The sequence below is a fragment of the Chiloscyllium plagiosum genome, unplaced genomic scaffold (assembly GCF_037043375.1).
Source record: "Chiloscyllium plagiosum isolate Xiang-an unplaced genomic scaffold, Cpla_swu_hap1 HiC_scaffold_8, whole genome shotgun sequence".
Classification (NCBI taxonomy): Eukaryota; Metazoa; Chordata; class Chondrichthyes; order Orectolobiformes; family Hemiscylliidae; genus Chiloscyllium; species Chiloscyllium plagiosum.
In genome coordinates, this window is record NW_028270146.1 from 46,528,679 (window position 1) to 46,546,157 (window position 17,479).

General features: G+C 38.8%; 1 protein-coding gene across 3 annotated transcripts in view; it reads right to left on the reverse strand.

Annotated features, from left to right (window-relative positions):
- Positions 1 to 17,479, reverse strand: part of LOC122553527 (echinoderm microtubule-associated protein-like 1) — a 291,564-nt gene that overhangs the window by 216,727 nt on the left and 57,358 nt on the right. The window contains exon 1 of one of the 3 annotated variants that reach the window (XM_043697438.2): positions 8,296 to 8,393. The exons of 1 other annotated variant lie outside the window; for it this stretch is intronic. In XM_043697438.2, the coding sequence (XP_043553373.1) occupies positions 8,296 to 8,302 (7 nt within the window). In that variant the 5' untranslated portion in view covers positions 8,303 to 8,393. Of the gene's footprint in view, positions 1 to 6,350; positions 6,448 to 8,295; positions 8,394 to 17,479 lie in introns of those variants that run through there. One more of the 3 variants, XM_087989779.1, reaches the window with a different exon arrangement.

Consider the following 17,479-nt stretch of genomic DNA (forward strand, 5'->3'; position numbering starts at 1 on the left):
TGGGAAAAAGACTCAGACTCTCCAGTCTTTTGTTTAAATTTTGCTTTGAATTTACGCCAAGGTTACTTAACCAATATGATTATGTATCACTGTGTAGATGTTGATAATATAATGACTGTATTCAATAGACTTGGCATTGGTTCTTCTATCCATACAGTATGCATAGTTGCAAAAGGTTTTTCATGTAGAAAGGTCCCATTTGTTAGTGCAGGTTTAGTGCACTGATGGAGTTGTTCCTGTGTTGTACAGTTCTTTGTTGTTTATTAAAAATTCACTTATTTGTAATCTGCATCTACAAGTTAAGTTTGCACAGTGATTTCTAGCTGCAGTACGTTATTCGGCATCAGGTGTTCAATTTCTCATTTATACGAGTACGTTTATTATAATATAATCTTAATTGAGGTTATACTGTTTTAATGACAGAGCATAATTATCTCAATATCCTTATTAAATATTGTAATGTATCAGCTTGCATCTCTGGCTTGGCCAAATTTTTTTTTGTAATAATAATTATGGATGACTGTCTTCTTTTTTGATATAAGATTTCTTTTACATTCTAACTGTATATTACTTGAGAGTCACATTCATTTGTCTTGGCTACAGTATATATGGAAAATGGTTTCGTATTCTCTTTATTTTACTTTGCTAGTTGATTGTCATCTTTTCACAGATTACATCAAAGGACAAGAGATGACAACATCTAATTTGAATTACTTAGTTCTAGGATACAGCACATCACAGAGCTGTAGTGTCAGTTTGTTTCAGGAGTAATGCAGCACATTGTTTTAAAAATAATCTCCAATGTTGTGTTTATTTAACATGTCCATTTCATAAACAAAGATCTCTTCAAATGTAAAAGATGAAATATTCAACGACCAATAACAGATCTGTAAGTGTCCTTTTCTGATAAATAAGTGTATGGATGAGTAAAAGTACAATTTATACTGTTCCAGCCATTTAATTTACTCTTTAAGAGTTGGCTGAATTAGCTTGACTAAAATGTGCTATTTTCTCAGGACTTCATAATGTCTTCAATTTGTACATGAGCCTAAGCATCAAAAATAACTGAATATGAGCCAATTACTTTCAGCTGACATGTAGGACCGAATACTAATGCACTTGGTTAACTTCCAGATGCCAATTATTTCTATCTGCCTATTGTCTGGGAGCTGGCCTAATTTAGGAAAGTTAGAGAACAGCACGCCAGAATATAGCTCCCAACTGAGTTCCAAATAACAGCAAATGGCCAAACATCAATCGCATCTTGGTCCTTCAGACCACAGTGAATAAGTGAGGCCTATTAATCTGGTCTCTATGGAACTGGCTGAACTAGTTTACCATCTCTAAAACCCCAATTATATTTACAGCACCAAGTAGATCTCATTCAGAGCATCTCAATGTGGTACAAAGTCAACGAAATCCTCCAGGATTCAAAGATTAGTCTTTCCTCGTTCTACTTCTGCATCAGGTGCTGTTAAATGACCTGGGAGACGTTCTAACGTCAGGAGCAGCAGGAGATTTTTGCAGTCAGTGGTTCCAGTAACCTGACTCAATTCTGTTTCCTCTAAATCTAAACCAAGGGCTTCTCTGGGGTCAATGGTCAAGGTGAGAGGTAACAGAAATCCTACAACATTTACATTTAACCATTTGCTGTGATTTTGTTTCAAATACCAGTTAAAGTGAAAGCACCCTTAAAAGTGATGCAATCAAAAGGTGAATGGTAACCTGAATTAAAGACATTTTGAGGGCTATCAGATTTAGCTTACCTTAGCCACCTCCAGAGAAACTACAATCTCTACGGATAAGCTGGTTTCTAGACCACTCAGCTAATATATTTCTGTGCTGAAACAAGTGCAGAAACTACAGTTATAACGTTACTCAAATTTCAGCACCTGCACTGTTCCTGTCATGTCAGGAATCTAGAGAAAAAAATAAATTTAAAAACATAAATAAATTTAATACTGCCTACTGCAGGAAGAAGCTGTAATTACTGACGATGTAGTTGATACATTCAAAGATAACAGGTGATGTTAAGGATGCAAACAGTAATCTCGGCACAAATTGTGCCAAAAATTGCATCTGTTTTAAACATGTATATTGACTGTGTATGTCCTCCCTCAAGTTTCCACTCAACCTGAATTACATATAATCTCAACTCAAAAACCTTCATTAACCTGAACTGTCAAGGTAATAAGTGTTATTTTGTATATTCCTTGACATATACCCTGTATAAGATTGAGTGGTAACTTGGTGCAGCTTGATTTATGTAATTGAAAATAGGTGTATCCCAAAAACTCAGCATTTTAACGTCAGTGTGCAGCTCACCACTTCTTAATCACAATTATTTTAAATGACTGAAAATGACATCAAAAGATTATACAGAACTATTTGTTATTCATAATGGTGTACAATAGTCTGAGGGCTGGTTAGCTCAGTTGGCTGGAAGCTCGTTAGTGATGGAGTTACCATGAAGGGCTGTCCTTCTCAACCTCTGTCCTATCCTGAGGTATGGTAGCCCTCAGGTTAAATCATCACCAGTCACCTCTCTGTCTCTCCAATAAGAGAGCAGCCCTATGGTCTGGTAAGACTGGTGACATAATTCACAAGACCGCCACCTCCAATCCTCTCTCCCCTTCCAATGAGGGAGCAGCCCTATGGTCAGGTGGGACTTTGGTGACTTTACCCTTTATAATAATCTGCTTTTTAGTAACTTCAAATTTCATTTCAAAGCTTTTAGAGCTTTGTGTTTAAAAGAATCAACGTAATCCCTGGTCTCTGAGAAGGTCTGCAAGTGAGACCAAATGCCACGGCAATCAATCTAATCTGAAAGTAAGTGTCTGGTGGAGGGATTGTAGCACAATGATCTTAAACTAGCCCAAAAAATCATGTACACTTGCTTTTCACGAGCTTGATTCTGTGCAAATTTCTGTAATAACTTTGCGCAGTTTTCACCTACTGCAGATACTCCAATTAAAACAAAACAATGCAGGCATCCCACTCCCCCCATTGGTGGCATTACTGTTTATGAGCTGCCTAAGCTGTTTGCTTCAACATGCGATCAATCTAACATTCACAAGATCTCACTACAACATAAACGTAAATCACATTAAACTGGAGATGTGGCTTCACAGCTCAAGGATACTAAAATAAATGTACCAAAATAGTACAATAAAACAACGGACTACAGATGCTGGAGATCTAAAACAAACAAAAGCAGAAATTACTGGAGAAGCTCAGCAAGCCTGGCAGGATCAATGGAAAGAAAACAGTTTGCCTTTCGAGTCCAGTAACCCTTCTTCAGAATTGAGTTATGGAAGTTTTCTGACGATACTCCATTTTTTAAAAAATTATTAATGAAAAAAATTGAAAAGGATATCAAATAGGACACTTATTTCCTCTCGGTTTTATGGTTTTCTCGGACATATTTTCCCCATACTGCTATAACATGGAACTCACGCTTGATTTTTAGGGTGAAATGAGATTTCAACATTTTTCTTCTTGTGCTCTGATCTCTCAGGAATATATTTCCCCATTGAGATATTTCTTCAAATGATCAATGTCATCCTGGTCATTGTTAAAAATCACACAATACCAGGTTATAGTCCAACAGGTTTAATTGGAAGCACACTAGCTTTCGGAGCGTCGCTGTTGGACTATAACCTGGTGATGTGTGATTTTTAACTTTGTACACCCCAGTCCAACACCAGCTTCTCCAAATCATTCCTGGTCATTGTTTTGCTTTTTGTTTTACTTTGGCAATTAGAAGTGGAGTTCTGAAGCATCAACATGAGTGAAACAAAGTGGGAGTAGAATTTCTGTGGCTGACCACTCTGTCTGCTGTAGTCAGTCTGATGGAAGACTGTCATAAACCCTGCCTATAGAAACAGCACAATAGCAATCAGGAGATCGATTGAAACTTTACAGAATATTCTCTCTAATCTCTTCGGAAGTGTATGAATTTACAGGACCAAACAGATTTTGCAGCTCCAAAATATGAACCTTTGATACTTAGTCACTCGTTGCTACAATAAGGACTGCTCCCTTTGTCTTTCACACCATTTTGAACCATTTGGTTCTTGCACATGTGTTTGCTGCATAACCTACTGACACATGTTGTAGATAAGACCTTGGATGCACCACAGAGCTGTGCAATTAGATCTTCATTCAGTGCACTGAACTGTGACAAGCTGGCTGCTTCTCTTTATGAGCCAAAAAGCAACGTCAGCCAAAGGCTGAGTAATGAAGCTAAGAGTCCTGTGTAGACATAGGAGGAGTAAACCCCTGTACACGATCTGGTAGAAGGAAGCATTACTTGGGTGCTGAGTTCCAAAGTGAAATCCTGAAGAATTGAAATGGCATGAATTAGTCCAACAGCAAGCATGATGATGTAATGAGGCTGGAGTTTGCCATTGCCAACCTGCTTGGAAGAAGGGTGAAGGAGGCCAGTGTCCATGGAGCATGCAGGGAGGTTGTGAGCTGCTGCCACCAGGAATTTGTGGCATTTAGTTTCTGGTGGAGAGTCAGAAGCTGCAAAGAAATGAGGCACTAATACTTGGAAATAAAGTGACTGCTGTATATGAGTAAGACCCTGAAACCCCCGATTAAACCTTAAGGGGAATATCAGAAATTTTTTACATGATTCTGGAATTCTGATATTGCCATTTTTGCTATATTTTCCCACATTTCTTTCCGTTGCCCATGTTGTTCATTGAAAATTCCACCCAAAGTCTTTAAATCATTCTGGTCTCCTATTGGTCTATGCACATGTTGTCATTGTTCTTGGGTTAATATTCCTTCTCCAGGGAGTTTTGTTGCTAAGATGAGTGTTGTTGCCATGGTAGCTATTGTTGCTGATCCATTGGTGAAGAAAGTAGGTCTCTGGGGCTAGTGGTCATCCTGTGCTCTGTAAAGGTAGTGAGATCACTTCCACTCCTGACACCATATTCCAAGTGCCATGTTTGATAGTCACCATAGGCTGTTCTCAAAGGCACTGGGTCAAGATCCTGGGATAGCCTCCCTAAGGACATTGTGGGAAAATGGGATGAGATTAATTTATGATATCTAGTTGGCATGGATGAATTGGATCGAAGGGTCTGTTTCCATGCTGTATAATTTCTTGCAGCAGTTCAAGGTGGCAGCTCACCACCACCTTCTCAAGGGCAACCAGGGATGGGCGATTAGTGCTGGCAACCCAACGATGCCCACACCCCACAAGTGAATAAATAACAAACTTATAGCAAAGGTGAAGTTCATATGATTATGACAAGCCAGCAAATACATGAGGTGGAATTGTCTTGCATCAAACACAGCTTTCTGATGCAGCAAAGTGGCCATTGGCTACACTATGTGAGTGTTATCTACATATTGACTGTTGGCAGTTATCCAATCAAATAGTGGTTCCAGCTGAGCCTGATCGTGTGCTTGCTCACTGGTTACACATGCACTTCCAGCAGATCACCAATGACGAGCTGGAAATCTGGCTTATTTTCTTTTCATGAAAGTTAAAGCTCCCTGTAGTTAATCTACTATTGTTTCAGGTGTAATTAATGAACTAGAAACTTAACGAGAAAATTTTCACTGCCTGTGTGATTCAGGCACTCAAAACATTTTCAATTATCTCAAAAATTCCTTTAGAAAACGTATTTTCCCTTATCCAAGTGTTACTGAAATCAATTACTACCATACATGTAAAAACATGGAAGAATTTATATTTTAATCTGACGCCTTTCACAACATTATTCAGGATTTAATCATTGCTGTGAGCAGGAAACCTATTAGCAACTTTGGACATAGCATACCTCGATAAAAGTATTTCCGCTCCTCAGGAAAAATACTCCTTACCTCAGAAAAGATGTTATTGCCATACGATGAACACAACAAAGGTTCACCAGCCTCCTTCCTGGAATGGTGAGACTGTATTATGAAGAGAGATAGGGAGACTGGGCCAGTATTCTCTAGAGTTTTGAAAAATGAGAGGTGATCCCATTGAAACTTACAAAATACTTAAACGGATAGACAGGGTGAATGTAGGTAAGATGGTTCAGGAGTATAGAATCAGGGAACAAAATTTAAAAATAAAAGTAGGTTGCTGTTTAGGATCAAGATGAGGAAAAGCAGTTTTTACTCAGAGGGTGTGGAATTCTCTACCACAAAGGGCTATCTCAGTCTTTGAATATGTTTAAGAGAGAGATTAATAGATTTCTGATTACCAATGGATTATCAAGGGTTATGGGGATAGTGTAGGTCAAAGATTGAAACATTCACACAATCTTGATCGTGTTAAATGGTGAAGCAAGTCAATGGGCTGAATGGCCTACCCTTTTTCCTATGTTCGTAAATGATCAAATTACCTGACTCATTGGTGTTAGGGAAGGTGTAATGTAGGTGATTTCAAGAAAAGGAATTTACTCTTCCACTTTTGTCTCCACACGAACAGGGGTTCAGATTGAAGGGTCACCTGAAAGATAGCAATTTTTTATTACGCTGGAGTTTCACCCTAATGCCTCTGGCTTATGGTTGCAGCCCAGAATCTTAATGTGAAAGTACTATGCAGAACCAAGAGAGTGAAAAAGTTTCAGGGGTCTCCACCAAGGTGAAGAATCTGGCTGTGGATTATCCGGTCAGTTTAACTTGATCCATTTAAAGTCAAAATGTGTGGTGCTGGAAAAGCACAGCCAGTCAGGCATCCGAGGAGGAGGAGAGTTAACGTTTCGAGCAGAAGCTCTGATGAAGAGCTTAAGTGCGAAATACCAACTCTCCGGCTCCTCGGATGCTGGAGAGTTTCAACTTTGATCTCCAGCATCTGCAGTCCTCACTTTCTCCTAATTGATCCATTTAAAGTCAGGCAACTTAGCAGTAATGGCAATACCATTTATCAAGATAAATTAAACCACCAACAGGGTCACAAATTTCTCCAAAATTACAACTTTACTTCCCTGAAATAGACCACAATGCTGGAGATGGCATGAAGAAAAATCTAAAATGGAGGCAGAATTTTGTGCTCTGACAGGCAGTGAGCTTAGAGGTGTTAAGGCCATTCAATTTGACAGTGTAATGTCACAGCCAAATCCTGCCACCCTTTCGCTTCCAGCAGAATGAGGATCAGAGTGGAATGGCGCATGATCAACTGTCCTTCCCCACTGACAACTGAGTCCCTGATGTGTTCAGTTGATAACCATTTCACAGCTTCATTCCACCTGAGTTATTATCAACCAGCTTGTACCAGGACTGTCCCTATGCCAGATGCACTGTATAACTGGCTCTGGAAGGGTTATTACTGAGGAATGCCATAAGCATCACCCACTATAGAGAAGGTCAGGTGGCCTTGTGGGCAGTGCAGGTTAGATTCTCAGAGGAGTGTGACCTAACACCTGATCATCCTTGAAGTCTCTATAATGTCCATCACATCAATGTATACAGTAACTAGTTGTTAACATAAAATAAACTCTTGTTCACAAGAAGCTCTTCTAGTTAGACCTGGAAATGCCTAATGACAGCTAAGCCCCCTGGCCCTACTCTTCCTGTGATCTCCCCCTCCCCTCCCATACCCCCTAAATACTTAAAATCACTTACCTGTGGCCTAGGTCACTATTCTGGGATTCTAAGGTATTTTTCCAACAGCAGCCATAGTCTCCCCAAGATGCCACGAAGTGCAAGAACTGCCAGCCTGTTAGTCGAGGTGGGACTTCCATCCCCAGAGTTTTGTTTTCAGGGGAAGGCCCACCACTGGCTGCCTAGCTCAGCAGGCCTTCCCTAAACAAGGTATCACAGGTTTCATGTCAGTTCTGTGGTCAACACAAGACTCTTGAAACCACAACAATATTCTGCCCAGGAAAGCCTGCTTGCATGAAACAATCACTTGTGTTTAAGATGTGAAAGCAGCATTAAAAAGAATGTAATCTTTTATACATTTTTTAGAATTTTTTTTCACTTAGCCAAGTTATATCATCTGTTATTAACTGTTGTGTAAAAATAATTTGCCATATGTCTTAATTTTAAAAACAAACTGCACAAAACTGGAATTATTTCACAATAATTTGACAGAAAATTTATGCTTTCCTGAAAGCTTTAAAATTAATAAAAGCAATCTGGTAACAATTGGAATTTGGACAGTGACTCAAGCCCACCAACAAATGGAATCCATTTACTCTTGCCCCCTTAAAAAACAAGCAGCAATACTGCACACAGTGCCATGATTCAATCAGTACAATTATTACAAACATCATAGAAATTATTAATAGAAATATTCTCTAAATGTTAAACATTGATTCTCATTGGTGTAATAGAGTAACTAACCTGGCATATGTTGTCTTCTAATAATTAAAAGAATAGGAGTTATTTAGAAAAACCCATTGACTGTACACGCAAGTGTCAGCTAGGATATACTGGCTTACACTTCAACAATAACCTACCCTAGACTGAAGAACTAAGCAGGATTAAGTAGTAACACCTGGACTTATTTCTGGAGCAGCAAGGTGATCAACTTAATTGATTCTTCTGGTATAAACTTCATGTTCATTGCACATAAGTCAGGTCCTGATGGAGCCAAATTCATGGAATTTGCAGGATTCTGCATTTTCTTTTGTCTGTGATTTGTTTTAAATAGTTGGTAACAATGAATAGCAAAGGAAGAATCAAAACATGTTCTGAGCATAATCTCTTTTTAAGTTGTGGTATTAACAGCTCCCTGACGTCAGTAAGACCCAGCTTAAGAGGGCAACGATGAAAACTGTTCTTTAAATCAATTTTACAGTTTAACAGCTATAGTGAAGTGAATTTGTAAAATACAAACATCCTTTTGACCTTAAAAGGCAAAAAGCTTTATTTGTGGAATGATTCCATCATAAAATGTACTCAGTGTAAATAGAGTAGTCACTAGACCACAGCTAATCATGCAAGCTGGTTTCTTGCCACATACTGTGCTTATTGCCTAACAAGGACTGCTCCTGCAATCAGCAAGGTCAAGGCTTCTCATTGGAAAGGAATCAGACAAACAGAACAATGTACCATTATTTCAGAAAAGATTCTAGGAACTGAAACAAGACAGCATTGTCCATTAATTATCTTTGCAGACCCTGTTATCGTGCCAGTTGGTACAGCTGTTGCAATGCATCCACTTCTTTCAGTCCAAGCACTTTGTTGGTTGTGGCACAAACAAAATAGGCACAATAAGAAACAGGTTTCCAGCCCCTCAATATTGTACTTCTATTCTTTGCACTGGCAAAGAATATTTACTTTAATGGCAACATTTTATTCTCTTTAAATTTCTTCATTTCTTTAGTCTTTTAGGAAAATAGAAAGCTCGGTCCCTCAAGCCTGTTCTGCCGTTCAATCAGGTCAGACCTAACAAGGTTAAGTTACATGCATCAAGTGAACCCTGACTTTGGTTCCATAATTTACCTAAACAAAGTTTATCAAGATCAGATTTGAAATTTTCTATTGATCCAATCTTAACTACATTTATGGAAGAGGAGAGTTTTTAGGCTTCCGCTAAAAACCAGAGAGAACTGAACTGCTTCTATGATAAATGAGCTGGGTTTAAACTTTCATTAATTATGTTAGTTAAGTTGCAAGCAACCCCTGTTTGGTGCAAAGGAAATGTGGATCTAGTTATTTCTGCAGTTGTTGGCCTTTGCTGAATACAATGTTTTCTTATCCATCTGATTGTAGGCTTGCCACCTTCAGGATGATCCCATTTTCTAGTATCTACATTTGACAGGTCCTACTCACAGTAAGGGAGAAAGCAGTAGTCAGTGAGACAGGACAGTGACATCGCATAGTGCTACATTTAGATACCTGCAGTAGTTTATGGTATCCAAGTGTTGTACAGTGAAGTCTCTCATGACAGGCAGCAGGTTGAGAGGAATCCTGAGTCCTTTGACCTTCTATCACCAGTAAACCCTCAATGCCTCAATGTTTATGGGTTTGTGTAGCCAACTAAACTGCCCTGATACTCTTAAACATTTTATAGAAATGCATTTAACCTCAGAGAGGCAATGGTTTGTGCACCTTCTCTTAGCAGATGTCTGAGCAATGAGGGAGAGCGGACATGGGACTGTATACCTGCCATCCTCAGGTGACAGCGCACTCCCTTGAAAAGCTGACGGATAGAATGAAAGTTTGCTTCCAGAGATGAACGGAATCATCACTGATTCCTTACTCTCAGCCACATGGTGGGTCTAAGTGTGAAATTGTGTGTGCAGGTCAGGTCCTACTGTAGTAATTGTAATGAGGTCAGCTAGGTGATTGGGGCTGTTAATATAAACAGGAGCATCGAGTTTCTGTTCACTCTGATCCAGCTCCCTTAGAGTCAGCTCTCAGTGTCACGTACTATGGGTGTGCACATAGAGGGTTACTTGGTAACAGGATATCAGGCTTTGTGGAGTTATTTCACTTACCATGATCCATGCACGTTGCTTATGGTCTCAGTGTTGTCCAAATTAGAGTACAGCACTTAGGCTGCAATCAGAATGGATCCAAAACATTAAACTCATTTGAAAAATGTTTCTGTATAGAAATGGGAAAATTCAACTCCTTATGTTAGTTTACATGACTTGGGGCCATGTATTTGGATTTTTAATTGGTGATCAAGACTCTGTAGTAACAGTTAACAATGCCAGTAAAATTTCCACAGAGGAGGCCAACAGATGCAATAAGGCTAGATTACTGAATAAAGCAGCACCCTGAACCAAGCCATTGGAAATGTGAAGAGTCATTTTAAGTGCTTGGAAAAATCTGCTAGAGTGCAATGATGCAGTCCAGTCAGCAGTCGATGAATCATTTGTTGCACTTTGTTGCATTCATCAATGAAATTGCAATTAATATAAACTTGATGCTCAATTCAATGGAACAAAATAATGGCTGGTGATTCATTGTTGCAATGGAAATGAAAATGTATCCACATCAAGTCACAGAAACTATAACAAACAACTTCAAATTTGTTCACAAGATGTTTGACAATCCTCTCAGAAGCCATTTCTTAATTAAGCTTACAAATGGAAAGACATTTGGATGAAAAGATCTTTGTAAAACTTTCCATATATTTAAGATCTCACATTGAATGATGATTCAGTAATTAGAAATGCTATGTTATGCCATAAAAAATGTAGTTACAGCTCTGCATTGGAGTTTGCCAATGTCCAATTATTGCCATATTCCAACAAGCATTTTGATTTAGTAGTCCAGCATGCAGAGCAATTAAATTTATTTGTTTCCAGCCTAGTAATATATACATTTTAACATCAAACAGCCAATTCCAATCTTCAAAGCAACTTTTAACAAATACAAAGAGGGTCCACAGGGACAGACAATTCCCAACAGCAGCGTTGTGCAGCTCGTCACATCGATCTATTGCTTTTGCAAGTTAAACTTCAGCCAGAAGTACATTTGACTGAAGCCAAAGTTTGTGTCATACTTATCCTAAAGTACTATTAAAATATTTTGGATAAATTCCCCATTTTGTTTTATTGAGTAAGGTGACCAGCTTTAATCTCTGAAACATCAGGATGACAGCCAAGGAAAAGTAACAGATAAATCTCCTGACTGATACCTGTTGGAGGAGTCACTGAACTATGCATTTTGGATTGGCTGAAAATTAAAAGTTAAAGTTTTTCTCATGGATTAAATGACCATTTGCAGCCATATTTTTGTTGTCACTCCACTCTCTCTCTGAAAAGTCCCATATATCCAAGAGTTGAGAAGAACAGTATGTCTGTTAAGAAATATAAAGAGTGAGGAGATGTATTTTCCCTCTGGCAAGTCGTTGAAACAATTGATTTGAGGCAAAATTAGACAATATTAGACAGCAAAGGGAGTTGAAAACTATGGGAAAAATTTGACAGATGGAAGTATAAGGTGGAAAAACACTGACTTGTCTACTTTGGGAGGAAGGAAAGAAAAACAGTATACTATTTAGATTGAGAGAATGAAGAAGTCTGATGTACAGAGGATCTGGGATGTGCTGGTACATGAATCATAAATTAGAATGCGGCTACAACAAGTGCTTAGGAAAGTAAATGGAATTTGCCATTTATTGCAAGGGAATTAGAATATAAAAGTAGAGAGGTTTTACTGAGTCTGGGTTTGATTGAATAAGAAAATTAATTTATGTTCTATTTGATTATGGTTTCCCCTTGAGGGGGAATAGCCTCAAGACCTAGGTCAAAAGAAAGGCCACAGGTTTATGGTGTTATGACTCACACTAATGTAAACAGAAGCCAGCAAACTGAAAATGATTTCAAGTAAAAATGTTTTAACTTAAATCTAAGCTATATTTTAAAATGGTTAAATTTCATAATTTAAAGTATTGACAGCTTATGTATATTTTGTGGTTGTTTTGAGCTTTAACATATACTAGGCATCAACCACTGTTGTGGAGTTATACATAGTTCTGTTAGTTTGGAGTTTTCTAGAATACTTAGATGAATTAGTTACAGTAATGCTAAATCTCTGGGAGGGTTGGCACTGTATACCCTAACCAGATGAATAAATTGTTCTTCAGGTGCCACCTTATTTTGGTAAAGCTGGTAAGCTAAGGAGGACAGGCTGTTACAAAATTGATTATCTTGTAAAGTAATTGGTATGACAAAGAATGAATCAGAAGGCAATAGGAAGTGGTGTCACTAAAATGTGGAATGCAGCAACAATTGGAGGTTGATCATGTGCTGTTCATGTATTGGCAGGTCAGTTATATTTCAGAGTGGCTCTGATCGTACACTGTGCTATTGGCTAACAAAGCGGATTCTTAGTAGTTGAGTACAGAAGAAGGAAACATTGAGACCAGGAGAACTCAGGACAACACGGTCGTTAGCTCTGCTGCCTCATAGTGCGAGAGCCCTGGGTTCAATTCCAGCCTTGGGTGACTGTCTGTGCGGAGTTTTCATGTTCTCCCTGTGCCTGTGTGGGTTTTTGCTGGGCGCTTCTGTTTCCTCCCACAGTCCAGAGATGTGCGGATTTGATGGATTGACCATGCTAAATTGTAAGTAGTGATCAGGAATGTGCAGGCTAGGTGGATTAGCCATGGGAAAGGCAGGGCTGTTGGGGATAGGGTCTTTATAGGGTCAGTGCGGACTCAATGGCCAAATGGCTTCTTTCTGCACCATAGGGTTTCTATTATTCTAATTTCAATCAACAGAAGAGAACAAGAAATGTGTGCCAGTCAAGCAGTGTTGTGATCTTGCATCCGACAATGACCACTTTTATTAAGTACCATTTATTTTGTATTTTTTAAGATAAACTTACTAAATTCTGGAACGTGCATGAAGACATATTTGTACTTGGAATGAGCCTTCTGAATAATCAGGACAGATAAATTTTGAGATTGACAGTCTCAAATTCAATCTATAATTGTAATGAACTTCAATTGTTATGCTCCAAATCAAAGTGCACCCCAAAACCGTGCAGGACCAGCTGATGGAAGCTGTGCCAGCTGTAAGCCTTGACAGACAGAGGAAGCCAGGCCCATGTTGAGCCTCTAGTCACAGCTATAAGATACCTCCTCCACATGCAGTGGCAGGCAAAGATGCTAGAGGAAGGTAATGGAGGAGTGCTGGGAAGGTAATGGAGGAGTCCACTCAGGCCATCAGTTCTGCTATGTCTCAGATATGTGAACATTTGTGTTCCTCCTTCTCTTCAGTGGCTACCAGATGGGTACTCAGCGCTTCATGCCATCACTCTGGGCATGGTCAAGAATAGCAAGGTGCCCACTCCTCCACTAGTAATTAAGGAGGTGCCATTGCACATAGAGGGAGGAAAAGCATCTTCCTGCTTTTTCTGCAAACACCTCTCAGGATATTCCATGGCTAGAAGCCATTCTTTAACCTCCAATAACCCCAATACCTCCAAAAGTCACCGAGAAAGGAATCCCTTAGTATGCCCAGCCCTCTAGGCACTGGTTAACCCCAGAAACTTTGTGATGGTCTCATAAGTACAACTGAACTGGAGGTAGGCAGCTGAGTGATGGCCCATCACCCATCATAATGATAATAGTGCTTTCTGGACTATTGTAAGGATGTGTACATTTTAAATATCACCCCTTTGATGCAATAACTCTCTCAAGTAAATAAAGGATTCAATTTTTTACTTTTGTGTTTGCCAGTGTTGGCAGAAACAGCTTCAGCGATGACAGGCCTGTACTTCAGAGATATATCTCATCAGTTATTTCATGTGGATACCTGTAAGGTTTTCGCCCCTGCAGCTTTGTATGTGTGGTTAATGCAGTTATTCTCCAAGGAGCAGGTTTAAATATTGCGTACATGGCCATGTTTCATTTGGACTTAATCTTATTGAAGCATTAATTAACTTAAATGATGATGACAATGATTGTTATCTTGTATGGAGTATTACAAAGGGAGACAGATGGAAATGCTCATTAAATCTGTACCGAATGTAGCTGTCTGGGACCCTCACACAATAGTCCTGTTCAATTTTTTCATTAAAGTAGAATTACTGAACAATGTTGAATCCTAGGTTGGATGCTACAAAGTTTTTATTTGAATATTTCTTTCTTGCTTATATCCTCCATTGGGACAGACTGACAAGATAACAGTATTGAGAGAGTACTGAACAATGTCAAGTTAAAAAGGTAATGCCATTCTGTCAGGATTAGTGAAATTTTGTGTGAAGCTATTATACTGAATTTGACAATGCCACAAATGATGGAAATTCCTTTGCCATAATGCATTTAACAATGTTTTAAACACCTGGCAAAATGCTTGGATGTAGTATTCTGTTCAAACAATTCAGTCTGTGACGGGCTCCTCCTCGGCAAAACAGTCACTTATTTGCAACTATAGCGGGATCTTCTGCTGCCAGAGATGGTCAGCTTGGAGGCAAGAATGGCCCTTCATTAAGGAAGGTAGTGGCAGAACCAAATACTACCATCTTCTTGTCTCCAACAAAATCAAGTTCCTTCCAGCTGCACAGCCAATCAAAACCCTGATGTAGCGTATGAAAATGTATTGTAGGGCCTCAGCCTGTTAGCGCTAGAACTAACAGTTACCAGCTGGCTAATTCCTGTAAAGTCAGTGCTAACTGCCTAACTTGAGAGCAGCTTATCACCTGGTATTTGGTGGTGGAGGGGTGGTGGGTCGGGGGGTACTTTTTCAAACACCTTATTAAAACAGACTGGAAACTTAACTGCTTCAAAAGATTCTGCTCCAGCTGTTCCCAAAAACCATGATCCTTTATGGACTTGCTGCCAACATGAGTGTAATTAGTTGTGTCAGCTACCTTGAATTCAGAGTTTAGAAGAAAATTGTCATGACCTGTCTGTTTCTTGGTCTGCTGGATTGGAATTTTTAAAATGTCCATGTGGAGGTGTTTGTTACTTTTGCTATTAGGATATTCGCTGAAATAAACAGACCTCCCAAACAATTAAACAGAAAAAGTTTATATTTATTTAGCTCCTTTCCAGACCACAGGACTTCCCAAAGCCCTTTACAATCAGAAATACTTTTGAAGTGTTGCCACTGTTTAGAGTCATACAGGATGGAAACAGATCTTTCAGTCCAACTCATCCACACAGACTAAGTTTTCCAAACTAAACAAGTCCCATTTGCCTGCACTTGGCCCATATCCCTCCAAATCTTTCCGATTCATGTACCTATCCAAATGGTTTTTTTAAATGTTGTAAATGTACCTGCATCTACCACTTCCTCTGGCAGTTCATTCCACATACAAGTTGTAGTATAAACAGACATTATGCACACAGTAAGTTTCCACAGACTACAATGTAATATAGACCAAATAATCTATTGTAATGATGTTTGTTGTGCAATCAATTACAGCCAGGGAGATTTATCCAACTCTAACTTTATGGGATTTTTTTGTATCCACCTGAGAGGATTGCATATGCGTTGGTTCTGTCTCATCTGAAAAGGTATTTAAGTGTAAAAATAAAAAGATAGCTACAAGTGAGGGAAATACAAACAGGTTTCAGGTGAAAGTTTATGCCTAAAATGCTCCTTCTATTCTCTTCATATTGCTGTGCTTTCACTATTCTCTGCTAATGTTACAGATCTTCTTTGCATCGTTCACATTAAAATGGGGGAGACTCTAGTTTATAATGATAAGTGTATTATATTATGTCACACCCAATGTGTTCCTTTACTTCTCTTATAAATACAGCACTTTGGATGACCTGTCCCCTGAATGCCATGAGGTTGAGTCACTAGAAGTAATCTGAAGTTGATTATAACATTGTTGGAACAAATTTGTGGACAGAAAACCCAATCAACTTTTGGCTACACATTAGGAGCATTCAAAAAATGAAACCACTGTGATTTTCATTTTTGTTTCCACTTTTTGATAATTTATATATAGAATTTGTTGAATTGCATCTACATTTACTAATTTCCAACTGTAGCCTGGAATAGTATAAGGAGGACATAAATAGGACGCAGTGATAAAATGAGCTTGAATGACCAGGAACTTGGCAGATAGTATATAACATGAAAAGTGTGAAATTACCCACTTTGGTATGAAAAAGTAGAAAACCTTTCAAATGAGAGAGACTGAGAAATGGTGGCTTTCAGAAGGATGCAGGTATCTGTGTGTACAAATCGCAGAAAGTTAACATTCGGGTACAGTGAGCAATTAGGAAGATGTTAAGAAATGCAACTTAATACAATTATAAGCCCCTTGGTGAGACCCCCATCTGTGGAACTTGTTCATTCTGGCCTCATGTAAGCAACCATACACTTTTCTTACAGCGTGTAACCAAAGTTTTCGAGAGTGATTCCCTGCATGATGGCTTTGTTCTTTGAGGGAACATTGATCTGACATCTGATCTAGAGATATGGTACCTGGAATTTAGAAGAATAAGGAAAGAACTCATGGAGCCATAAGATTCTGAAGTGGCTTGGAGAATGTTTCACTTGCCAGAGAGCCTAGAACCAGGAATCATTGTCTCAGAATTAGGGATTGGTTATTCAGGTCATGGATAAGGAGAAATTTCTTCCCAATATAAAAGAAATGTGTATCTTTGAAGTCTCTATCCTACAGAACTATGAATGTTCTGACATTGAGTACATTAAAAACAGACATCAATCTATTATTTCAGATACTAAAGGGATCAATGGAAATGGACATAGTCTGGAAATTAGGCAAAAATAGCTTTGCAAGTGTTTAATGCGATCTAGCCAAACAATGGGATATCCTCAGGGTTGCAATTCTTAACTTGTGGGAACAAAGATGTGACATAGTGGAGAAAATGGCGAGGTTGGGAGTCAGTGAAAATTTTGCTGAAGGTGAGGACATTAAATATGGAGCTGAAAAGCAATTGAACTATTGGATGTGATGATGCATGAAATGTCAAAGCATGGCCACTTTTGAAGTTTGAAGGTACTATCATTGGATTCTTGGAGAAGTTTATTATTCTGGGCTGAATAATAAACTTCCTTCTATGGAACTGTGGGTGGTGAGAGACATCAGAAAGCAGTGAGATGACCTTCTTTGTGAAATTGGGAAGATTGAATAAGCT